General features: G+C 39.2%; 1 protein-coding gene across 32 annotated transcripts in view; it reads left to right on the top strand.

Annotated features, from left to right (window-relative positions):
• madd (MAP-kinase activating death domain) overlaps positions 1-21,003 on the top strand; it is a 71,980-nt gene extending 50,977 nt beyond the window's left edge. For 14 of the 32 annotated variants that reach the window (XM_030129254.1, XM_030129210.1, XM_030129261.1 and 11 more), the window contains 17 exons: positions 155-205; positions 2,052-2,155; positions 2,990-3,073; positions 3,294-3,446; positions 4,027-4,147; positions 5,378-5,440; positions 6,435-6,555; positions 6,653-6,758; positions 6,853-6,963; positions 7,054-7,161; positions 7,251-7,415; positions 7,668-7,740; positions 8,381-8,487; positions 12,566-12,574; positions 13,162-13,231; positions 17,157-17,203; positions 20,036-21,003. In XM_030129254.1, coding sequence (XP_029985114.1) covers positions 155-205; positions 2,052-2,155; positions 2,990-3,073; positions 3,294-3,446; positions 4,027-4,147; positions 5,378-5,440; positions 6,435-6,555; positions 6,653-6,758; positions 6,853-6,963; positions 7,054-7,161; positions 7,251-7,415; positions 7,668-7,740; positions 8,381-8,487; positions 12,566-12,574; positions 13,162-13,231; positions 17,157-17,203; positions 20,036-20,149 — 1,607 coding nt within the window. In that variant the 3' untranslated portion in view covers positions 20,150-21,003. The remainder of the gene's footprint in view (positions 1-154; positions 206-2,051; positions 2,156-2,989; positions 3,074-3,293; positions 3,447-4,026; positions 4,148-5,377; positions 5,441-6,434; positions 6,556-6,652; positions 6,759-6,852; positions 6,964-7,053; positions 7,162-7,250; positions 7,416-7,667; positions 7,741-8,380; positions 8,488-12,565; positions 12,575-13,161; positions 13,232-17,156; positions 17,204-20,035) is intronic. The other 18 variants (XM_030129318.1, XM_030129146.1, XM_030129343.1 and 15 more) reach the window with 9 other exon arrangements.
• Positions 21,004-26,460: the final 5,457 nt, after the last annotated feature.

The raw sequence follows: 26,460 nt of genomic DNA, 5'->3' as shown, positions 1-26,460 counted from the left end.
TTACAAAACATTCCCATTGAGTAATGACAGATTCACAGTGCTTAATTTGTTTTGTTTTTGTTTTTAATGCTCATCCACCATACATTGCCTTTTCAACCAACTCTCTGACTCTCTCTCTGTCTTTCTCTCCTTGCTTGCAATGCATCTTGGGTAGAATTGTGGAGCAAGCACCAGGATAAGCAAAAAGCTATGGAAAAACCACAGAGTAAGAGACTTTTCACACACCAAAAAAAATAAAGAAAAGAATAAAAGACTGGGGTGTTCAGTTGTTGACCTTTTTCCACCCCTCTCCTCCACTTTTCAAACTCACCACTGTCTTTAGATATAAAGAGTATAAACAACAGCATGATAAGATGTCAGAATGAGTTTCCTTAGGAAATGGTGGCTAAGATTGTTTATATGAGATTTATAGTATTGAGATTCGACAATTGGAGGTATTGCACACTAAAAGGGTAAAAAGGAAAGTAGGGATTCATTCAGCATTTCTACCACTGTACATGACACTGAAACTGATAAAGAGCATTCTGTTTATCTGTAAACTCTGGGTTAAACCATAAAATAAATCCTGTTATATGTAGCTCTGACAAAATGGTAAACACTTACTATGTATGTGTTTGTTCTGAATGACTTAAGCTTTGGGTAATGGCAAAGCTTCAAGTCAACATGTGTGAAATTTACTGTGATTCGTAACGTTTTAGTCACAGCTCATAGATACAGTATGCAGCTCTCCATAACAGCATTAAATAAACTTATAGTCAGGACCATAGAGTATGTAGAACTAGGGGATGGATGAGCTGTGATGTAGAACTGAAGTCACCATATATGGAAAAAGGGGTGGAGCTGCGGTATTTTAAGAGCTCATAGGTGAGCTAATGCTAAATGCTAGCTTACTGACTAATTACATGGTAAACACCACGAGCATGGTTTTAGCATAAGATATTAATCACAACTACAGTCAAGCTTTCTACCAGGAAAACAATGCATTTTATTTATCATCCTCGCAAATCTGAAAGTGATAAAAACAATTGTTTAGATGATTAAAAGGCTGAAAACATTTAACATTAATTATAAAAGCACAAAGGATGTCGTGTGGATTTTCTTGGAAAAATGTAGGATTTTTTACGGTTTAAAATAATGTTAGGTTTCTGCTTTATTCACTGGCTCAGGCTACATGTAAGTTTGTTTTCCTCTGTTTTTTTTTTGTTTTTTTTTCGTTTTTTTTGTTTTGTTTTCCCCTTGAGACAATGCATCGAGTTAAACTGAGATGAAGACCTGCTGCCCTGTCCCACTCTTGACTGAATCTTTTCCAGTTTCAAGTGGTTCGCTGTAAATTGTGTGTTTACAGCCGGTATTGTGCTGCTGCTGGGATATGAAACGTTCTAATGTTCTCTGCAAAGAAACACAAAGGAAAAAAATGAAGGAGAAAAAAAGCATCATTATCCACTTGCTACCGTAAGGTGTTAAATGAACCAAAGTAAAAACACTGCACTTGAAACAGAAAATGTATCCTTAACCGTCCATCAGTTTGTCTGCATGCCTAACTGCCTGTGTCTGTTTGTTGTTTTTTGGTGTAACTTGGGCCACATTTGCAGCATTGATTGAGAATTAATGTCACGCTCTTGCTCAGTTTCCTTTCATTTGTACTTTTTTCCCAATCTTATCGCACTCTCTGCTTGCCCCTTCGTCACTTCTCTGTTTACTTTATGTATTTTTAAATCTATTCATGCAACAATATACGCTGTGTAGAACTTAATGAAATAAGTTTTATGACCTCTTTGAAATGTTTGTAATACAGTACATATACTCTTGTGTATTTTATCCAGAAGTAGTTTGAGACTGTGATATTTTGACTCTTAAGTCCTTGTGGTCAGATGATGTAGCCGTACATGTTTTGCTCCTTTGCCGGTGTAATCCAGTGTTCACGTACAGGCCTGGGGTCTGTAGACTGTAGTGTCAGTGTTGCTGTGCTGTGGTGCCTGAGGCGACACATGAAGGTAAGGTGTTTGTGAAATGTCTCTGAACACATGCTGATAATCATGTCCGTCCTTCAGGGTCTGAAGGAGCAAAGCAGCAGCGCCCCCCGGTGGCTGATGCAGAGGAGAAGAAGTCCCAGATCAGTTCTGATAGTGGACTCAGTGTCATGTCTGGATCTCAGGTGAGTCATAATATGTTAAGTAAAGACTTGATGAATAAGTCCTTAGGTAAAACAAAAAATAAACACCTCCAATTCATTTTTGCATTAATGTAATCCACAGTTTTTAGCTTTTTAACCACCACAACAGTCTGTTCTCGGAACTTGCAGGGTGTCCATAAAGTCTCTTTACAATTTAACACATTTATTACAGAAACAGATGAATAGAAAAATCTGTGGAAATTATTACAAAATGAAAAGTTTGACGTTTTTTTTTCTCTGCCTCATTTAATGCGCCTCTACATGAGCACCACTAGTTGCACAAAGCACGTCAAGACAGCAATTGATTTCTTGCCATGGTGGCTGTATCATAGACGCATCAATAGTATCAATGACATCAGTGAGCGTTCACTTCAGGTCATTGATGTCCTGTATCTTTGTTCGATACACGATATCTTTAACATAACCCCATAGAAAGAAATCCAGGGGAGTGATATCTGATGAACGAGGTGTCCAGGGAATTTGGTCATCCAGTTGTGGTGCCATATATTCAGTCAAAAGGTCAAGGTAACCATTTGCAGTAATTGATCTCATTGAAGGAAAATGGACCAATGATTTGATTGCACATGATCCCACAGTGTGATTAAAAGCTTTGATAACCACTGAGTACATAGAACAAACCTGATTAACATACAGTATCTCATCAATTGCTTTTGTAATCCATTTTTTTATTGTAGAGAGACTTTGTGGACACCCTGTATTTTTGGCATTGTTTGTCTTTGAGTGGTATGAGTGTAGATGCATGTTCAGGGTCTTTTAATGTTCACCATTAAATTCTCTTTTTTTCTGGATTTGCAGAAGAGTGACACAGAGTCTGTAACAAGCTCAGAGCCACCGATCCTGACTAGAAGCACCAGCCAGGACTCAGAAGCGAGCACAGTGGTAGGGCACAGCCAACTCAGACCCCATATGCTTGGTTCTTATCCTTTGCAGCTACATTCAGTACTTCTTTTGTCCTATTTTCATCCCAACATTTCTTTTCTCCATTTCTTAAAAGTATTTAGGAAATAACAAATTGTACAGGCTCATATATAGAGGGTGTTGGCATACCGTTGCAGAAATGTTGCTCATTTTGAAAAATGTGAATAATATATTTTTTTAGATAAGTAACAGCTCTGGAGAGACTCTGGGAGCTGACAGCGACCTCAGCAGCACAGCAGGAGATGGCGGCCGAACGGCTCCTCATTTAGCCCAGTCTAGAGGGACGCTCTCCGACAGCGAGATCGAAACCAACCCAGCTACCAGCTCAGTGTTTGTACGTTCACTATTCAGCAGTATTAAGTCACATCATAGGTAACTAAAATATAAGACAGGACTTGTAAATTTAAGCTCATGAAATATCTCCTTTTGTAAATACAGAGACCTGTCTAATTAGTCAGTTTAACACTAAAGCTGTGTAAGACGCAAGATTCATCATTTCTACTCTGTCATAAAGTCTAAAGTAACTAACATAATGTTACACAAAACACAGAATAGATCAGAGGCTGAACATCTTGAAAACAGTTTTATTTTTCAAAATATACAGGGGTCAAATTTAGTATAGCAACAAGACCTTTGTCATTTATAAACATTTTATTTATATTTTACATTTACAGTGATTTTGTCACTCAACCTTAGCTAGAACTGTTTCAGTTGGTGCAGCTTTTAAAATGCTTTTAGGAAACTATGCCCGCTCAAACTAAACCAGATGTATCAACTTAAGTAGAGGTGATCTGGTTAAATAATATCTGTGGAAATGACCTTAAACGCCCCTGAAAAGGACAGGATCATTGACCACAGATTTACCTGTTTTCGTGTAGTCTTGTGTTCAGTTACACTGGTGGTTTTACTCACAGGGAAAGACCCACACCCTGAAACCAGGAGCAAAGGAACATGGACCTGCACTGACCAAGGGTCTACCTGTCCAGCCCATGGAGGACATCAGCACCAGGATTTACCTCTGTGAAGGCCTGCTGGGTACGACCATCCTCCACTCCAAGCCCTCCTTTAACACTCATTTATTACTTTTTCACTATTGCTGTTCTAATCTTTCCTTTTATTAACTGTCTCACAAATCTAACATTTATTATATTCAGAGCTGCAACAATTAACTGTTTTCAATTAATAAATTAATCACTATGTATTTCATTAATTAGTAAACTAGTACAGTGTTTTCCCCCAATGGTACCCCCCACCCCCACCCCACCTGACTATTGCTACGTCAGTAAGACAGAATTCAGTCAGTAGGAAAAATGACCAAGGAGGAGAGGAATCCAATTATGCTAATGCGAAGTGGTTTCGTATGGACACAGCCCGTCTGAACGGACCCCCACCCAGGTTTATAACCCCTGGAGTAGGAGGTTGTGTAATTTTTTTTTTAAAGGAAAGCAAATCAGGACCTTCTAATTCCACATTTGTAAATGTGAATATTTTCGGATTCTTTTACTGCTCCATAACTGTATCTTCTTCATATCGTCTTTGTTTGTGGATATAATAAGACATTTGTTTTCTTGACCATAAAATAATTCAACTGATTCATAGTTCTTTGCAGCCCTTATTATATTTTCACACTTTCTATAAGTGCACAGCTATGACAGCAAAGTTTATTAGAGTATAGGTGACTGTTTTTTTTTTTTTTCCCTTAAAGCAGATGGAAAGAAATGTTTCTGTTAATAGAAGGGTTTAATATCGAGTGGAAAAGCAGAAGTCAGACATGTGAGATGTTGTGTAATATTAAATATTTTTAAAATGACACATTATTTTTGCTTGGTTCCTCTTTAGATAGTGATGAACAAACATTACTGATCTATGTACAGAGTTAACAGAAAAAAAACGAACTGGTCCTTTAAGACTGTCGTCATGTTTACTTGAAGATTTTAATTAGAGCAAGAACAAACTGACATTTGTTAAACTTGTTCCTTAAGGCAACGTGAAATTTTTACAGAAATCTCATAAGGTGTAATCACCACAAACTGCTGTGTTGGGTTATTGTTTTCCCACTGAGTTAAACATGTTTTTGACTAATTTAATCTGTTGGTGAGTAAATAACGTTAGTGTGTCCTGGATGGTCCTTGTGTTTCTGTGCCGTGTTATTGTGCCGCTGTGCTCTTGTTCTCGTCATTAAACCCACCCCCCACCTCGGCCTAACCCCCTCCTGCTCTCATGCTTCTCTTCTCTCCTGCTGCTCCTCCTGGGAAATTCTTCCAGGCCGTGATAAGAGCTCCGTGTGGGATCAACTCGAGGATGCTGCCATGGAAACCTTTTCTCTAAGTAGGGGCTTAATCTCTTTGCCTTTGCCCTTTTTTGTTTCCCGTGTGTGGGATGACTCTACTGTTGACCCGCTCTGGGTTTCATCTTTGACGTGGAGAAATTTGGCCTTTTATCTGTCAGTCAGTGACAGTTTTTGTTTCCTTAGACCTTTTTATTAACATTTATTTTCTTCCTTTACCAACCTTTCCACTCACCTCTGCGTCTCCCTTATTAATCTTGAAGCCTGACATTTCGCACGTTTGCATACAGGAGAAGTGGATGTTGCCTTCGAGTGTTGTCAAACGTAATTTTAAGTACACTCTGCCATTGATGAGACTCAGAATACAAAAGATATAAAAGATCTGAATTTGATTGAGTTGACTGAAGAATGATCCAAAGACAAAATATACCCTACAAAAAAGCCGATTTAGTGACACATCCCAGAAATAAAGATTCATTATTATATTATTATTTATTCTTTACGTTATTTAACAATTATATAGTCAAACATGGTTTTAAGAACATAAATAATATCAGGGTAAATTTAACCAGTAACAGTCTAAAATATTTTTTGCATAATATCCAAGCAGAGAACACAAGATTATTTATTTGAAGAATGAGAGCTGTGTTTTTTGCTTTTGATAATGTACAACTGATGCAGCTGTTGTCATTGTCCTATATATTCAAGGTCAGTTATGGTCTTTCAGTGGTTAGACCTTATTCTAGCTTTTAGAAATCTGTCCATTTGGTTATATTTAAGAATGTGGGGCTTTTTTCTAGAAAGCATCTTCCTACCGTGAATAGGAAGATATTTTTTCTGTGTTACCTTTGAAATAAAAGGTCTTTACTGAAGTTGGTCTCGGTGATAATGTGTGTGCCGAGAGAAGTTATATTTCATTTATAATATGCATGTGATGTACATGAGTTCATGTACAGTGTGTTTGTGTGTGTCTGTGTCATGTGTTACAGTTATGTGTATTAGACCCATGTTGAGCTGGATGTGTGCTGTGTTCAGGTAAGGAGCGCTCCACGCTGTGGGACCAGCTGCAGTTTTGGGAGGACGCCTTCTTAGACGCTGTCATGTTGGAGCGTGAGGGTATGGGGATGGACCAGGGACCTCAGGAGATGATCGAAAGGTTCAGATGTTCAACACATAAGATTTAACCACACATTAGTCTCACCGTCATCTGTAATGGTATCTAATCTCTTTTCGGTTTTGTGTTTTCAACACAGATACTTGTCACTGGGAGAACACGACCGTAAGCGTCTGGAGGATGATGAGGACAAACTTCTGGCCACTCTGCTGCACAACATGATCGCATACATGCTAATGTTGAAAGTACGTTCTTCAGGTTGTTTGTTGATCTACGCCACCGTGGCCCCGTTTCCTTCCTGATACCCAGTTAACTTCTGTTCCCTTTGAATATGCTTAGGTGAACAAAAATGACATCAGGAAGAAAGTCAGGCGCTTGGTGGGCAAGTCCCACATTGGCCTCACATACAGCCAAGAGATCAATGAGCTACTGGACAAATTAGCCCAGATGGTGTGTATTTATCCCTCTTCATCATGGTTAATCCAGTCAGCTCAGCCGCTGAGCTTCATTTGTAAATGTTTGCGGTCGGGTTTGTTTCAGAACGGTCGTGAGCTGTCCATCAGGCCCAGTGGAAGCCGTCACATCAAGAAGCAGACGTTTGTTGTACACGCTGGCACTGATACCACAGGAGACATCTTTTTCATGGAGGTAGGCACTTTGTCAATATCACATTAAGGATATTAATGTAACCCTTGTGCCCTTCTTAAACTGTGGTGTTTTACCTCCTGATTCCCCAGGTTTGTGATGACTGCATAGTCCTGCGCAGCAATATTGGCACAGTTTATGAGCGCTGGTGGTATGAAAAGCTCATCAACATGACCTACTGCCCCAAGACAAAGGTGCTGTGTCTCTGGAGACGCAACGGTCAAGAGACACAGCTCAACAAGTTCTACACTAAAAAGGTGAGAACTTATCAATCTAGGTACATCCTCTTAATAGCGTTCATTGTTTTATATTATCACTGTTTTATATTTGTATACCTGCCTTTTGCACCTGCTTTTAATCTGTTTTTAATATGTCTGGTTTCTGTTTTTATCTGCTGCATGTAAAGTGTCTTTGAGTTCTATGGAAAGCGCTATACAAATAAAATTTATTATTATTATTATTTAGGACAAACATCAGTAAGAGAACTCCTTATGTTTTCTTGTTTCTAGTGTCGTGAGCTCTACTACTGTGTTAAAGATAGTATGGAAAGAGCAGCAGCCAGACAGCAAAGCATCAAACCAGGTATGTTGTGTATCCCCACAACTGCATTACTTTCCTTATACAGCGGTTGGACAAAATAATGGAAACACCTTAAAAAACCAACAAAATATAATTTAATATGGTGTAGGTCCGCCTTTTGCGGCAATTACAGCCTCAATTCTCCGAGGTATTGATTCATACAACTTGTGAATTGTTTCCAAAGGAATTTTAAGCCATTCTTCAGTTAGAATACCCTCCAACTCTTTTAGAGACGATGGCGGGGGAAATCGACGTCTTACTTGAATCTCTAAAACTGACCATAAATGCTCAATAATGTTGAGGTCTGGGGACTGTGCCGGCCATATGAGATGCTCAACTTCATTAGAATGTTCCTCATGCCATTCTTTAACAATTCTAGCTGTATGGATTGCGGCATTATCATCTTGAGGTGAAGGTGTTTCCATTATTTTGTCCAACCCCTGTATGATGTTGGTGTGTAGGAAAATATGGCCTTGGTCTCAGTTTCAAGATGAATCTTTAGTACGACAACACAACCCCATGCATGATTTCTTAATTCTAAGTAGAAACAAACATACTCCTACATTCTGTTCATTGATTTACACTCAGTTTGTCTGTATTTACATATCGAAACCATTTCTAAGCTCATGCTTTGTTTCCTCAGGTCCAGAGCTGGGCGGAGAGTTCCCCGTTCAGGACATGAAAACTGGTGAAGGAGGTCTGCTGCAGGTCACACTGGAAGGAATTAATCTGAAATTCATGCACAGCCAGGTAAGAAGATAAAGACAAGAGCAGAACACTGATGGTCATCTCACACCAGGGCATGAAAACACTCACTCCTGATGGTTCAGAGTTCATCCATCCTCCTGTCCACCCTTCTACCCATCTCTCCTGTTTGACATCCATCATTTCCTTTCATCCTGTGACTGTCTTCCTCTATCAGAATCCAAATAAAACTGAATTGAATCAAAAAACTACCAGCATAAGTGAAAAAGTTAACTAATCACTTTGATTGGCAAATATGAGCTCATACGTAATGTTATCATTCACTTAGAGGAAGAATTCCAGTTTGTGCTTTTGCTTTTTTGGATTTGCTTTTTCAGTTTGTTTGTGTGTGTCTGTCTGTGTGCATGTTTTCCAACAAAATCCGAACACATCTTTCCACACAAATTTGTTTTGACATCTGTGGTGCTCAAACCTCACGTTTCTCTACTGTGTGGGAGGAGCTGAAGCGTTACTGTGTGTGTGCTGTGCATCAGTGGTAAGATGGATGACCTCGAGCAGAGACTTTTCATTAATAATTGGCTATTTAATAGCAACTTTCACCCTGAAGTTTGGACCCCTGAACATGTGTCATGTGTTGTCTTCACATCTGTGCAGTTAGTGGTCACTGGCCTTCGTATGTTTCCTGAATGATGCACTGGAGTTAGACAGAGTGAGATCCAGTTACTGCAGAAATTCAGACAGCGATGCCTTAAGGTGTTTTTTTTTTTTTTTTTTTTTTTAAAGATAAACATCGTACATGGAAAATCAGCACTTGTTGACCTGATTTACCCAAGTAGAGTAACATATCAGTAGAGGACAACATAAACCCAATCAGTCACTACAAATGCAGGATTTGGATGTTTGTTAATATGCACTTAATTTTTACTTTAATTCACAAACATCAGACGTTTATGATCAGTACTGTATCCAATCACAAAGCAGCGATTGACGTATTCAACCTCACTGTGGTGAAGCTGTTGGAATCTTCATTTTTAAACACAGAGCCAGTTCCATTCAAAACACCTCCATTTTCTCTAAAATAAACACCTGCAATTTTTAACCATGGAATAGTCTGTCTTCTTTGGAGAATTGCTGTTAAAATAGTTGAAATTGCAGGTCTTTGGATGGGTTGAATGTTGAGTTTCCCTTTAGAGACAATAATGGTGAACTGTTATCACTGACTTTACCTGAACTAGAAGTGTTGAACTCAACATCAAAGTCAAAATAATAAACACATAATACACATACGTACAAATATGAATACATTTAAATAACTAGAAAAGCACTCAGAGAGCGCAGACCTCCGCCAAGGCAGATCTACCCCCTACCTCCCATCACCACCAAAATTTAATCATTTGTTCCTTGTGCCAGTATCAACATTTTCTGAAAATTTCATGAAAATCCATCCATAACTTTTTGAGTTATCTTGGTAACAGACAGACAGACAAACCCTGATGAAAACATAACCTCCCCCGTTACACTTGGCAGAGGTAATAAACATATCAGAGTTAATCTGTCACAAAAATAAATCATAGTGTTTGTAGCAATCACTAATGTTCAACTCTTGTCTAACAATGGCTTTAAAAGAATCAAAACATTAAAGTATTAATCGTGAACTGAAGTTGGAAATGAATACAGCAAAGTATTGTACCGCTCATTAAAACTGATTTCAAAAGGACTCAATGAATATGCGTTTAAACCACTTTATATTACCTTTATGAAAGTGTTGGAGTTTGCAGCAGCTTTCAGATGATCAGACACTGATCTGCGAACACATGATGTTTGACAAAATGGAACCTTCTACGAAACTGCTCCTGTGGATTTGCTCTGCAGTTTGTTTATGGATTTACAAGGAGGATGAGGACCACATCCATGTAAACAGTAAAATACCAGTTTTATGCAGGTATGATCAGTAAATTTAGTAAAATCTAAAACCTTATATTTACACAAGATGTGATGCATTATTTATTTGCCCCAAAATTTCCAGGCCTGGTTGTAAAGACACTCTTTGGGTCTAAATCTGGACTGACTGACCTGAGACAGACGGTCGATAACATCATTCAGTTTTGTTAAATTCCACATGAGAAGGCTCATAATAGTAATTGGACACTATCAGATGCTATTTCTGCTGATACTGAGTTTGTAAAATAGCTGCTTGGCCAAAACACTTAATATCTAAACATAAAAATTAGCTGAGAGATCATTTAATGTAATCTGATACTGAACTGATGCCAACATGAATTAATACCAGGTACATAATTAAGCCAACGGTAAAGTTCATGAAACAGTTGCATGACAGAATTCTTTGACAGCCTTGTGTTTATTTAATGGACAGAAGCTGTGAGTTGTCAATCACATCTGTCATTAGGTGGTCATGTACAAAACGACCACCGAGCCTCTTATTAAAGGTTTCAAATAAAGCAAACGACCTAAACGACTCCTGGAAAAAAGTATGAATTTATATTAGTAAACAGGCTTGGAGCCTCTAGTGGCCATCAGTGGTATTACACTTTAATACTATTCCAATCCCACGCAGTTTCAGTCTGTGGTCGTTACCTCCAGGGCTTTAATTTAGAGACGATAGAGGTGTTGTAAAAGTTCTGACTGGTAGTGCACAGGGCTGAGTAAACAAAGGAAACTAACATCTCAGTGTATACACAATGTAATAAAGGATACAAAAAGGCGACTCAACATAGAAGATGTTAAACCTCAAACATGGACATTTCGGTCTCAGTCAAACCTAACTGCGGTCTATTGTAAACTGGTGTGTGTGCATTCGTCCACATTTAGTCCTTTTTCTTTACTGTACTAGTTGAACATACTCGACAACAGGTCTAAGACTTAAAGGTACAGGAGACTTTCATGACCAGTTTTTCATCAAATCTGTCAAACCTCAGTCATATCCTCAGTATCATGAATCTATAAGTCTGTCTGTCATTACTCACCTGAATCTCTTGCAATACGGTGAACAATTTCTTAGTGCCATCCACCAGAAACAAACCATGTGTTTACAAACAGAGCTGGGAGGGAACTTGGGCATCTGAGGAATTTTGTTGCGACGTGCATTGTGGGAAATGGAGGCTCGCGCAGCTGCCTGACAGTGGCAGTTACTACAGACACGATGCAGAAACGGCAGGAACTCCCTTCCTTCTATGCATATTCCTCCAGCCATTTCCATGTTTCAGCCGTTTCCGCGTTGTGTTTGTTTCATCCATATAATACCATGTGGTACCTCCCTTCCCACAATGCACATCACAATAAAATCCCTCAGATGCCTGAGTTCCCTCCCAGCTCTGTTTCTAAACACATGGTTTGTTTCTGGTGGATGACACTTGGAAATTGTTCACCGTAATGCAAGAGATTCAAGTGAGTAATGACAGACAGACTTACAGATTCATGATACTGAGGATATGACTGAGGTTTGACAGATGTGGTGAAAAATTGGTCACGAACGTCTCCCGCACCTTTAATCTGAACTACCACATTTAAAACGTCTTTCATCCACACCTTCAGTTGTTCGGCGGGAGCGTCTTTAGCTGCTGATCCCTCAGCAGCAGCTCTGTTCAGTGTTGAATATGACCGAAATGTCTCAGTAAAACGTAAATACGCCGTTTCTGTACGTGAGCACCACGTGACGCTGGCCCCGCGTCAGATTGGCGTGAACTCCCTGTCCGTCCGTGAACGCCCTCATTTATCTGTTCTGTGTGAGAGGAAGTGGTGTTGTGCCAGCCCTTGTTGCTGGAGGAGGAGGCATGGAGGGCTCTGGGGGGGGTCAGTCCAGCTCTCAGGTCCTTAAGTCCAACCTGTAGTCCTCCTTTTGATTTTTTTTTTGTACCATCATTCTTACTCTTATTCTGGTAGTTTTTTTTTTTGTTTTTTTTTGGGGGGGGGGGGGGTTTCCGGGGGCTGATTCTCTGGTGGTGGGTTTTCTCATTGGCTCTGGCGAACCTCTCGTATACGTAGACCTGAACCTGTCCAAGGCTCCTGTGGACAATAGCGCCCTCTCCGAGTGTCGTCGAGTGCTTGTGCTTCTGTCCGATAATAATCCAAACCATTTCTCTCCCATGCTCTCTCCCCCTGCAAGGAGCGGAAGGTACACAACCTCTGCTGTGTTTGCTTTTTAGCAGTTACATCTTCTTGGGTTTTTCTGTTTTCTTTCCTCTTTTTTTCTTTTCTGTTTTCCTGTCGTAGCTGTATGGCAAAACTAATTTTGTGTCCTTGTCTACATTTTTAAAAATGGAAATTCCATGTCTGCATCATATGGGCCATCACCAAACAGAAAATGAAAACCTAAACACATGTACTACTCACCTCCTTTTTGCTGTTTACATCTAAATCTAAATCTGTAGCTGTGTTGAATCATTTGGAATCCCCCCCCCCCCCCCCCCCCCCTTTTGAGCTTTGAGCAGAACCTAACGCATTTCTCCTCATTTTAACCGTCGCCCATGTATGCGTTTGATCATGGAAACTTCTCATAGTGTGCTTTTCTTTTCTTTGGTTAGCCGTTAAAAGCTTGCATTTCATGTGTAGTGGATTTCTTTTTGACCTTTCATACTGAATAAAAACAAGTTGGTTAATTTGTTAAGAAAAAAAAAACAGATGAAGTGTTTTCTTTCATCCAGTGTTGTTGAGTTAATAATGTTCTGTCTTTGTTTTGTTTGTTTTTTCGTTTGTTTTTAGGTTTTCATAGAGCTGAGTCACATTAAAAAGTGCAATACAGTCAAGGGAGTCTTTGTCCTGGAGGAATTTGGTAATTACACCATCTATTGATTTTAGGCCTGTACTCGGCACGGCAGTAACTCAGCTTCACGGCCGCAATGTATTGACAAGAGTAGCTAAAGGGAAATGAAATTAGATACAGGCTGTCATGAGGGATGTAGAGACTCGGAGGTGTTCAGTATTCAGAGGATGTGGTAGAGGTGACGATTAAAAAGAGACAAGAGTGAAGCACCGTCATAGCATAGATACAGTATTTAAGAACAGGTACGAAAATGTACTTTATGTCCTATTAATAACCAAAAATCAGTCACTCTCAACTGTCTGTTTTTAATGAAAACCAGATCTAGTTTATTACTCTATTCAAAACAAACTGTCCCCATATACTGTTGTATAGGTGGATAGCATTAAAAACAACCCATTCAAAAACATACTATAACAGATAGAAACAAGTCAAACAGATAAAATAACTAAAAACACAGTGCAGTCTATTTTGTATTATTAATAATAGCTATTGCAGAGGGGATGAAAGATTTTTTGTGACTGTTTATCCTGGACAGTGGGGGTTTCATTATCTCAAAGGTAAAAACTCTCAAATGTGTAAAAAAAAACAACAAAAAAACAAAAAGAAATGAAAAATGTCATGTCACATTATTTCACCCATAATTCAAATCTTCCAGTGTGTCCTCTGTATTGGGTTTACTTGAGTGTAAAGTGGCGTTTGACTTTTGTCACCAATTTTTCATCATATCTGTCAAACCTCAGTCACAGCCTAAGTATCACGAATCTGTAAGTCTTTCTGTGATTACTCACCTGAATCTCTTCCCTCACGGTGAACAATTTTGAGGTGTACTCCACCATAAACAGTCCATTTGTTTACAAACAGAGCCGGTATGTCAGTCGGCCATTTTCAGTAATTTGTCGCGATGTGGGAAGTGGAGCTACATGCAACCACAGTAGCAAGAGGCAATGAAGCTGTTTCTGTGTTTGTTGCTGCTGCGGCCATAATGCAGTTGTGTGTAGTTCTGCTTTCTACAATGCACGTCGCGACAAATTTCCGAAAATGCCAGACTGACATACCGGCTCTGTAAACAAATGGACTGTTTATGGTGGAGTACACTTCAAAATTGTTCACTGTGAGGGAAGAGTTTTAGGTGAGTAATCACGGAAAGACTTGCATATTCATGATACTTAGGCTATGACTCAAGTTTTACTGATTTGATGAAAAATTGATGACGAAAGTCATACGCAGCTTTAAATGTTTTAATTGCTTTTCTGAATCTCTACAAAGCCAACATTCAAACTTGAGCGGTTACAGATAGTTTATTATTGTAGCCTGATTCATAAACACTGTCTTTCCTAAAACTGTTCAATAAACACATTCACTATAAATATATTACAAGAAGCAAACAGGTTGTATTTTGGAAGGAACAATCTCTAAATACCATAAAAGACTGACTTTAAAAACTACATTGAGACCAAAAACAACATGTGTATAAATAAGTATATAATTGTAAAATACCTTTTTCTTTTCCTGAAAACTCATGCATCTATTTTTGCAGCTTAATTTAATTCTAATCAATTAGTACGAGTACCTGAAGGTGAAACAAATTCAACCTGTAGATGGTTTTGTTGTTTTTGCCTCATTCATAAATTATTTTTACTTCTTCATCTACTGCTTTAAATAATTTACCTTAAATAAAAAAAAACAGGTAATCAAATAGTCTGGAACAATAAATATTTAACTTAAGTGTACATCTGAGCTGTATTATTACATCAGCAGTTAAGTGACAGGATACACATCAGAACACATTCCAATATACGGTGATTTAAAAAAAAAAAAATTAGACCACACAGTTAAATGTGTTAAATCAGTCCATTTAACATGTTCATTATACACCACATTGTCTTTGAGAACTTCAACAGTATCACACACAGTGGACTGATATTTATTAAATCTCCCAGATAGTGAAAGTCAGTTTATTTCTAACTTTGACACAAACATCATGAATGTACAGACCCAGAGGATTAAAAACACAACTGTACTACACCCACAGATGTAGTTGTAGGTGATAAAAGTAACAGTAGATGGTGTAACAGCAGATGTGTGTGTATAGGTGGTGTTGTGGTCAGTCTTAGCCCAGGTGTAGGTGTGAGCAGTAGGGGGCGCTGTGCTGGGTTACTGCCGTGTCTCTGTGCTGCTTTTGTAATGTTGCCCTCATCTTTGCCACTATGAAAACCTTCATTCTCCAGCAGGTAAAGTGTTGTCACCTTTCTCCTTCTTACTCAAACTAATTCTGTGCACAGTATTTCCTCACTCCATCCTTTCATCGACCTTTTTATTTTTCCTTTTTTGTACCTGAGTTTTTCTTTGGATGTATTTTTTTTTGTAGTTTATTTTTCCTGCTTCTCATTTCGGAGCTCCTCATTCGTCATCTGACAGTCTGCCTCGGTTTCTCAGGGAGCCGACGTCTTGGTGGGACTGTTTGAGAAGGGGGGGGGTCTCTGCCACCCCTCCCCCCTTCCTCCATCTGTCCAGACCCCCCCTCCCCCCTTCCCCCTTTCATCTCCCTCTGCTATGGGTTCACAGTTACTAATGAAAAGTCGATCTGTCCTGTGGACAGCGATGCCGTCCTGGGTCAGAGGACCATAGCCTCGTAGCTGCTTTTCTGTCACATCTTTAACTTTGGGGTCATCAGGGTGGGGTGGGGGGCAACTGGTGTCCTTTCTTTTCTTTTTTTTTATTCTACTTTTAATATTTAACCCTTTCCAACCTGTCCAGTGTAGACTCTTGTGTTTTTCTTTGTCCATTTGCGTGGGTCGTGAACGTCCTCCAGATGAACCTTTAACGTCCCTGTTATTCTGATAAAACTAGGGATGCACCGATACCACTTTTTTCCAGACCGAATACGAGTACTTACATTTGAGTACTGGCAGATACAGAGTACCGATACGAGTACTTAATAATCCCATTTCAGTTGTTAGTTCCTTTTGTAAATGTGCTTTATTGTCGTTGTCATTAGTCTGACTGGAACAAAGTGTTGCTACTGACATTTAATGTGTTGGAATGAGTGTTTGTCAATTAATCCACCAGGGGGCGCCGCTCTGAATTAACCATACTGGACAAATACCACGAAGGAGAGGAAAGTTTAATGAGAAGAAGAAGAAGAAAGTCAGTAATAGCAAACATGTAGACGACAGAGGAAACACTAATGTGATACTAATGTTGCAGCGTTTTCTCTGGTAAGGTTTAAAAGTTTAGCTTCAGCAGGAAGAGAAAAGACAAATGAGACACAAGTTTGGTTTTCACTTCCGCTGGCGGTGGTCCGCACCGCTACTTACCCCTGGTCCAGCCCTGGGTAGTTGTCCTAAATGTGTCAGTAGTTTTTCTCTTTGAACAGATCCTCTACCTCCTCGGTTCCGCTGGTATTCTCTGTCTGGGTACTCATCCTCCATCAGCTGGAAAACAGATGGAATGTACGCAGAGGACGGACAGAACGCTGCGTCTGTATCTGTCTGTGTCTGAACGCTACTGTCAGTCAGCCTTACTTTGATCACCATCATTTCTTTGGTTCCATCTCCACACTCTTCACACTCACACACATTATTCCTCCTCCTCGTACCTGCTGCACTGAACTGGGAACGGCACACAGCCGTAACTGGTATCGGTGCATTTGTATCGGATTACTTTTACGAGTACAAGTATAAGTACACACTGAGTATTGGAATCGGTGCATCCCTAGATAAAACGCTTCTAAAACTAAAACACTGATTTGAATAAAGTTCCGTCCAAACTGTTCCACTGGACTCTTTCTGACCCACGGGCTTTTTTCTGTTTTTCTTGTTTTTCTTTTCTTTGACTTTTTACACCTTTAATCCTCAAACCTCTCAAACATGATGAACTCACTGAGGTTCCTGCTGCCTTTCAATTCTTTGTTTTGTCTCTTGCATCAACGTAGTTCCTGAAACTAAAGAAGTGGTGATCCACAAGTACAAGACCCCCATGGTGAGTCCCGCTCCTCGGATCTGATCTGATGTGATCTGAGCTGAATTACACATACAGCTGTGGACGTTACTATTACACCTTAAGTGTTCAAATAAATGAAGACCAAGTGGTAAAGAATATTCACACTTGGTCTAATTTGTAAACATTTACTTTAGCTGTTTTTTGATTGAGGTCACTGTGCAATAAATACTTGATACTTTAATACTGTGATCATTTTAATTAATCCATTATCTGTGTAAAACTGTAATGGAGCTAAAATTTCTGACAACAGGTTAATTTATCTTTATATCCGAAGAAAAGATAGTTCGTTATTGGAACACGATTAACCAATTAAAAAAAGAAGTAATTGTTATGTACATATTACAAAATAATTCCCGTTTTTTAATAACCATTCTTCATTCAAAACAAGCCTTATTAACATGACATGAAACAGTTTAAACAGTTAACAGATTTTTTTTCTTAAATCAAAATAGAATTATATAATAGTTCACAGGTTATTGTGGGAAAGTTAATTCTATCATCTTGATGTAAAACATAAAATAATCAACCCATTATTTAAACACAGCCTGTTTTTCTTTCTCAACATAATGTAATAATTAACATTATTAGAGGAAAATCAAATGTTTTCTCACTAAATGACATTAAACATAACACAAACAGTCACTTCAGATGTAACACAGTAATTAACTGTTTATTTATTTATTGGTATGTTAACATAATGAAACTTCGCCAGGTCTTATGACGTATTATTATTGACAGAACAATAACCCATTATTACCACAAAACAAGGAGTTCATCAACCACTTACAGCAGAAGTGATTTGTTACACAAACAGTAATCAAATAATTAGTTATTGTCTTGACATAATGTAATTATCGTCCAATTATTCTGCAGAAACACACTGTCTTGAATTGACAAAATAATAAAGTCATGAGTAAGCAGGCTTTAATGTCTCAACAGAATAAACTGTTATTTTGGGAGAAAAAAGGTTTGTTATTGCAACGTCTTATTTTAGTACTATTACTGAAATTCCTACCACTATTATTTTATATATCTTTGTTATTGCCATAGAATAAATAAATAAATAACCAGAAAACGGCTATATATAACTCAGTCCATTATTACAGGAGGTCTAGTTTTTTCTGAGTTTATGATTTTTTATGATGCTTTAATTAATAATGAACAAAATAGGTTTTATCACCTCAATGAAACAACAGAACAAACGTCTCTCATTAATGCTTCAAAAACATATTTGTAAGTAGAGGTGTGTATTGGCAAGAATCTGGCGATACGATACAAATCACAATACTAGGATCACCATACGATATATCATGATATGGTTAAAAGGGCAGTTTTTTGTTTCTTTTTTTTTAAATGATTATTTCCCAGAAGAACTGAATTACACCAGAAATCTGCACAAATACTAAACACATTTTTATTTTTATATTGTTATTTTTATTCAGGAACAAACATTATTTAACCCTCTGGTATCTGCGTGTGCTTTTTTCGCACACTTTGCACTTCATGTTAAAAAACTTCATATTATTTTTCACAATTTAAATAAGGTTAGAATTCAGAAGTTGTTCATTTTTGTATGATCTTTAAAATTGTGTCCACCAACTCAAATGTGCACATTGTAAACGAAAGAAAATGACCAGACTAGCATCTGTCTGCCAAGTGTGCATAAAACGCACTATTTCTAACATTTGATCTGTATGATTAGGACTGACCTGGATTTACAAAAATAAAATCAAATTAGAGCAGAAAAATAAATCAATATATAATATTTAATAGTTTGATTTATAGGTGTGTATTTTACGCACACTTGGTGACAGATGCTAGTATTTTTGAACATTTGACCTAGCGCCAAAAATAATAATGCAAATTAACCAGTGTTGGAGTTAATCATTGACATATGCCAGGATGAAAAAATCAAATAATATGTGATCCACTTTTTATGGAGTATATTGAAAAAATATATATATATATATTTTTTGTTTTTGCATTAAAAAAATGGTTTGTTTACATTACAAATACGGCATTTAAAGGATTAAAAAATGTGACAATTGAGTATTTAGTATTTTTATTTACGGCTCAAGTTGATGAAATAGAAAAAAGTGTAAAAGAATTAAAAACAAACGGTATGAAAATTTTTTTGACATTATTCCACAAGTGTGTGAAAAAGGCACACTTGGTGCTTAGTAAGGGCCTTAGTGGACAGGATACCAGAGGGATAGTAAAAGAGTGTTGAATAATAAGAAATAAAATATGAACAAAAATGAAAAACAAACCAAAAAATAATAATTATGAACCTCCACAATATCTGCATTTGAATAAATACCTAAAAATATCAATACAGTACTTTTAAATATCGATACAGTAGTGTGAAATGAAATATCACGATATATTGCGGAACCGATATTTTCTTACAGCCCTATTTGTAAGCGGAGCTGAAAAAAAAAAAAAATTAAATCAATAATCAGACACTGAATGGAAAACCTTGAGCACAAGATGTTTTTTTGAACCTGTGTCTGAGTTCCAGGGCCGTTAATGATGACGGTGGAGTTTCTGTTTCAGTTGTGTATGTGTTGTACAAACTGACAGCAGCCTGTTGAACTGTCTGACCTGAACCAGCCTCATCTTCACCGTCTTCTTCTTCTTCATGCTCTTCTTCTTCATTCTGTTCTTCATGCTGTTCTTCTTCATGTTCTTCTTCTTCCTCATGTTCTTCATGCTGTTCTTCATGCTGTTCTTCTTCATGCTCTTCTTCATGCTGTTCTTCTTCATGCTCTTCTTCTTCATGCTCTTCTTCATGCTCTTCTTTCTCCGCAGGCTCATCAGATCTGTTACTCCGTCCTCTGCCTTTTCTCCTACGTGGCGGCTGTGAAGGGGAAAGAGGCTGAAGGAAAACCCAAGATGCTGTCACCGAGGCCCCTCCCCAGTTAGTCCGCACCGTTCCCCCTCCCCATCGCCCCCACCCCTTCAGCCCCGCCCTCTCCCCTTCAGCCCCGCCCCTTTGCTGTGCCTCTACTTGAAACAGCATCTCAGCTCAAAAGACAAACCCACAGACTTACGACAATCCCTAAGTTAATTCTAAGCACACGACTCCCCCCTCCCTTCTCCTGTGTAAACACACCTAAGACCCTTCGTAGACCCCCCCCCCCCCCCACTGTGTAGCTGTGTTTGCTCCTGGTCTGTGATGTCGTGTAAATATTCTTAACGCCCTCATCGCTGTCGTCCTGATGATGAACGTACCCTCTAGATAAATGTTTGCCTGCTACTTACCGGGGGACAAGCCATTCCCCTCCACCCCCTCCCCCCTCCCCAGAGACCCGGATCCTTACTCCCCCCCACCCCCCCTCTATTTTTATGAGATGTGAGTGACCCCCGAGGCGTACATGTGCATGCAGGTCCCGTGCACAGCCTTGACTCTAGCGTTTCCCGTCTGCGTTCGACCCGTGCCGTGGTTTTACTGTAAAGGTCCAGTTGAGTCCCAGTCCAGCGGTTCCACATCCACAGAACCTGAAACATGCTACTGTACACTGCACCAGAGCACCGCATGTAAACGCTTCTCCAAGGTGTTTAGAGCCTAAACTAATGTGAGTGTTCATGACGTGTTTATCTGGACCGTTGAGGTCCGATTCCTGTCGTAGTTCTGCTGTAAAACTTCTGTCTGTGCTCTGTTATCAACTGCATGTTACTATGAGAGTGACAAATAAATATTATATATATATATATTTCTATATATAGTATTTATTTAATATAAACCTATATTAACTGAACATTTCTGGAAAAAAAAAGATGTTACAAATTGTTGATTTGCTAGATGTGCAATACATAGGTAGTTTAGCCATCGCCGGAGCCAGGTTTCAGTTCGCCGGCTTCAACAGGGTGAAGAATGTACCAAACATGTGGGTTTTTGTATTATATATATGTAATAATAATAATATAAGGACTGAAGTGAATATGCTGACTTCTGTGTGACATGACTGTTTAAAGTATAGAACCACACGTGACAGAAAACGGCTGCTCTGATTGGACAGACAGGAATGGTTTACGCACCGGCCACGCCCACTAGGTAGTGATGTCACAGCAGAGGTTTCCAGGGTCGTTTTAGAGAAGGACGCCGACAGACGGAGGGAACCACGTCCACATCAGCCTGAGAAACAGCTGATCCGTCAGTTGGATTTTTTCAGAAGTCCTTTGTGTCATGTCAGGAGAACACCCGTTTGTTTTTATTTTTTGTGGCGAAGTTTATTTTGTGGAAACACCAGCTTTCTTCTGTTACATTAGTGTGACTGAGCGTTCTGAGCTGGAATAAGGCTGAATATTTCTGTTGTGGATCGTCGTTCTCCCTCCGTTTAACCTCCTCAGACCCAGCTCTGGGTTTTCTGTTGAGTTTCACAACTTTATACAAAAGGAAAGTGTCCACCACAAAGGACAGTCCATCAAAATGTTAACAACTGCATCTGAAAAAACTGTTGCATCAGGATGTTTCCAGTGTAGGCACTGATTTAATAAAAAAACCAAAAAGCTGGTCCTTTGCTGACATGTCCTGGGTCTGAGGAGGTTAAAGAACTCCACACTGAAAATGAAATGTTTTAGCCACGACACGTAAAGCACAGATCAAGTTATTCTCCAGGGATTTGATCATTTCATTGTGACGCGGTACTTGATGTTCCACCAGATCACATTCTGTCCTGACAAGGTTTTGCTGCAGTATCTGAAGAACTTTAACGCAGATTCCAGAATAGGAGGGGGACGGATCTGGATGAACAGAAAACACTTGATTTCAGGTTCAAACGTGTTGTTTATGATCGTCAAAGCTTAGAGCAGGGCTGTCAGACTCATGTTAGTTCAGCTCCATATTCAGCTAAATCTGATCTGCAGTGGGCCGGACCAGAAAAATAACAGAATAACCTGTAAATAATAACTGCACATTTTTGTCTTTGTTTTAGTGTAAAAAAAAACAAAAACATTAAATCATGAAAATATTTACTTTTATAAACTATCAAAAAAAAAAACCCCTGAAAAACTCGAATTTAAAATTTAAATTAAAGAACATAAAAAACTTTAGTGCAATTTTCTCAATCTCCTTCCTCCACTTCTCATTAGTCCATGTGCATTCTGGATCAGATCTACAGACACTAAACACTGAGGAACCGAAGAAAAGAGTTCAAACTGGACTGAATTTAACACAGACATTTCAGGTTGGACACATTTTATTGGTGCAGGAGTTTGGAAATGGAAATATTTTCATTATTTAATGATATTTTTTGCACTAAAACAAAGAAAAAAAATAAAGTTCATTCTAGATTTTTTTTGGTTTAATTCAAGATTTTTTTTAACTTAATTGAAGATTTTTTTTGGCTCAATTCAACATTTTTTGCTAAATTTGAAATTTTTTTTGGTTTAATTCAAGATTTTTTCCTTAATTCAAACTAAGTTTCTTTTTGCTTAATTCAAGACTGCAGAATTCTTGCACTTGGCAAAAACATCCCAGGTCCTGAACTGGACCCTTTGGTGGGATGCATTTGGCCCCCGGGCCGCATGTTTGACACCCCTGACTTAGTGAATTCATCAACAGAACCGTGGTCATGTTCTTTAACCTGTTATCACAAAGAAACTGCAGCATAATTAGAACCACACACACACACACACACACACACACACACACAGTCCCTGTTTTCCCTGAGATGATTCCGAGGCGTAAACCCCCGCCCCCCCCCAGCAGCCGTTCTCTGTCCAGTGGCCGAGTGTGAGTTCTCCCGTCAGACGTGTTGAAGCCGTGGTCGTCCTCCGCCCCTAACCCTGATGGGAAATGGAGTGTCTTAGTGTCGTCGGTGTTCCGTGCTCGTCCAGACCCGTTCACGTGGACGGTCCGAGTGTGAGCGAGGGTTCGCGTGGACAGTTTTCTCCAGATCAGCAATATATGGGTACAGCCGTTCTCACTGGAAGACCTTTTTATTTGGATTCTGCTCGTACTTCAAGTCGTTCAACTGTGGAGTGAAGTCCGACCGACGCTGTGGACGGAGCGCCTCCACAGACCAGAGTGGAACCGGATCAGCTGCAGTTCTAGAAGGACATTGTTTTTAAAAACTGGATTGTTCCACCCATCTGTCACTGTATGAGCCAACTGCTGTAACCGGAGGGAAGAAATGACAGGAGTATTCCAGTGATTGAAAAGGTATTTATAGAATATGTACAGCTTTGGCAATATAATAAAGTTGTCCCAAATGAAGAGCAGAGCTGTGGGTGGTTTGTGAAAGAACGACAAAGATCAGCTGCACTTGAACCGCTTTATTTCACCAAAGGGTTCATACAGAGGATCACATGTTCTGGTTGGTTTTTTGGTTAAGATTGGACATTTTTTCAGAAACACGTACATTTGATTTGTTTGTATAAAGAGACAGACGTGAAAAACCTGTTCTGGCCTCGACGTCCAGTTCCAAAAAAAACCCACCGAAGCAAAAACAGAAGATAGAAATAAACCACAGATCAGGTCAGATTTCTAAAAACCGTTTGGATGAAGAGTCAAACTAAAGACATAAGAATTTACCCTTAAATTTAAGAAGTAGATTCTGATAAAGACACAAGCTGATGTTTAAGCAGAGGAAGGTGACGTAATCGATGATGAAAACTAAATCTAAAGTGCAAAACTGAGCTGAAAAAATAAAAAACTACGACCAACAAAGCGACGTAAACTAAAACCGCACAGAACTGCCGGTAAAATCAGCTTCGTTTGGTTTAACCAACGCTGTTGAATTCACACCTTTTAGAAGTCACTGATGTCACTTAACATCAGTGTCCAGGTTTCTTTAACTGTTACCATGGTAACCAGGGTCTCAGTTCTGTGAAAGTAACTGTGTTACATTAACTTCGGACTGATCCAACACTAGAGCTCAGTCTAAAGCCGTTTTACACCAGGCACGGTTTTTACCAGTAAAACTTGAATTGTAACCGATTTGACATTTTGTGGCGGTCTCCATGGAAACACATTTGACCAATGAAATCCTCTGTTGGACTGCTGTTAAAGGTCACTGGTCCTAGAGCAGTGGTTCCGACCTTTTTTGGCTCCTGACTCCATTTTAACATCACACATTCCTGGCGACCCCAGACGTTCAAAACAGACTTTTATCTTTTGGTTTTTTGCTAAAACTAAAATAGTCTGCTGCACTATGTTGTAAATAAACATTAATTTTAGACACATTTAGTCTAAATAATGTCTATTATTGTGGACAGAGGCAGTAAAGCCAGGTGTAGATTAAAGGGTCAGCATATGTCCAGTCAGTCCAGCTGGGATTTACAAGGAGGACAATGAATACTGAACAAACAAGAACTGAAACTATGAATTATGAAAGAGCTGCAGCATCTGAAACTGACCACAGTGAACATGTGACACAAACAGAACCACAGTTTGTCTGGTATGGACTGGGATCGTCTGTCAACTCACCATAGATTTTTTTATTAGTCAGTTTTTATTTTTATCAATTACTCAGAACTTCAGGCGACTGCATTTGAATTCCAGGCGACCCCATGTGGGGTCCCGACCCCAAGGTTGAAAACCCCAGTCCTAGAGCGTACCCAGGTTCTGGTTCAGTTTGAGCAGGGTCAGGGGCTTTAGTTGATGGTATTTTAATCAAACTACTGTAAATAATGACAGTATGTCATGAAACCATCGACCTCTGCGCTAAAGTGGTTTCACTTTTACAAACATGAGTCTGGGGGATGATGGTCTGTTTAACCAGGACGGGACAAACCTCAGCTTTTGGGTTTCTTCTGCTCAAACTCACTTCTAAATGTGGAACCAGGGTCCAAAATGAACCCTGAACAGCCTTCAAATGTAGATAACTACAAGAGGCTGCGACAGAGTTCCGACACTCGACCTGTGTGTTAACGAAGCACGAACATGAGGCGCGTGGAAACGTTCGTCTGCGGCGGGGCTGTCAAACTCATGTTAGTTCAGTTCCACATTCAGTTAAAGCTGATCTGCAGTGGACCCAACCAGAAAAATAAGAACAGAATAATATAGAAATAATGTCAACTCCAGACTTTTATCTGTTTTAGAGCGAAAAAAGTAAAGTTACATTTATAAACTCTCCTTTCAAAGGATGTGAATCACATGAACAAACTGAAAAAATCAGTGTAATTTGAACAGTGTTCTGCCTCAGTTTATCATTTCCACATGTTCATTAGAACTTACAGATCACAGTGGATCTACAAACACACAGAACATTTAAGAACAGACAGAATATTATTAAAACTGCACTTAAGACATTTCAGGTTGTTCATATTTTTGTTCAGGTTATTCAGATTTTTTGTGAAATTATACTTTGTTTTAGTGTAAATACATGAAAATATTTATATTTACAAAGAGGAAAAACTGGAGTTGTGTTTACAGGTTATTATGAGAGTGAATCGGTCTGAATGTGGAACCTGAACTAAAAGGACTGTTCGTATCTTAATGTAATTTTTGCTTTTCATAAATTCAGCCCAGGGCCGGACTGGACCCTCTGGTGGGCCGGACTGGACCCTCTGGTGGGCCGGACTGGACCCTCTGGTGGGCCGGACTGGACCCTCTGGTGGGCCGGATTTGGCCCCTGGACCACATGTTTGACCCCTGTGCTCTACATGATCAGTGGGACATTTTAAAAACACTCTGATACGTCGTCTTTAAGCGAATCATTAAAACACTGTGGATGTAGAACAGACAGAAATCTGACAAACACACGTCTCTGTTTCAGACCGACTGGAGGAAACCTTCATGTTCCAGGGGTTTGTAAACTAACTGCCAGTCAAACTACATCTGCTGTTGACCTACTGGGAGGTGGAATGTGACGACAGGAAACCCGATAAAAGGTTCTGTTCGATGAAACGAGTCAACGATCTAAGGCCCCACATTACCTGAGGTCCACAAACGCATCACGATCAACATCAGACAGATTTCACAAATCTGAGAACATCACCTGATCCATGACGGCTCCGTTCCACTTTTTCTTCTCAAAGAATTCTTTGTTTGAATCGCAGCCGTGCACTAGAGACCGTCACATTTTCATCGTGCACTGGTGTCGAACGGCTTTAAAACAGGAGAACCTGGTGAACAGTAACTGGACCGAACCGTAAGGGTTCGACTCCATTTAAGACATTTCAGAAAACACTATTTTAGGTCATTTTACAGTGACAGATAACTGATGGTTTCTTTTCAGTGCTAAAAACACCCCCCCACCCCCACCCATCCCCCACCCACCCTACTGGGA

Source organism: Sphaeramia orbicularis, chromosome 3, assembly GCF_902148855.1.
Source record: "Sphaeramia orbicularis chromosome 3, fSphaOr1.1, whole genome shotgun sequence".
Lineage (NCBI taxonomy): Eukaryota > Metazoa > Chordata > Actinopteri > Kurtiformes > Apogonidae > Sphaeramia > Sphaeramia orbicularis.
Note: the sequence above shows the minus strand (reverse complement) of the source record. Positions and strands in the feature narration are given on the sequence as shown.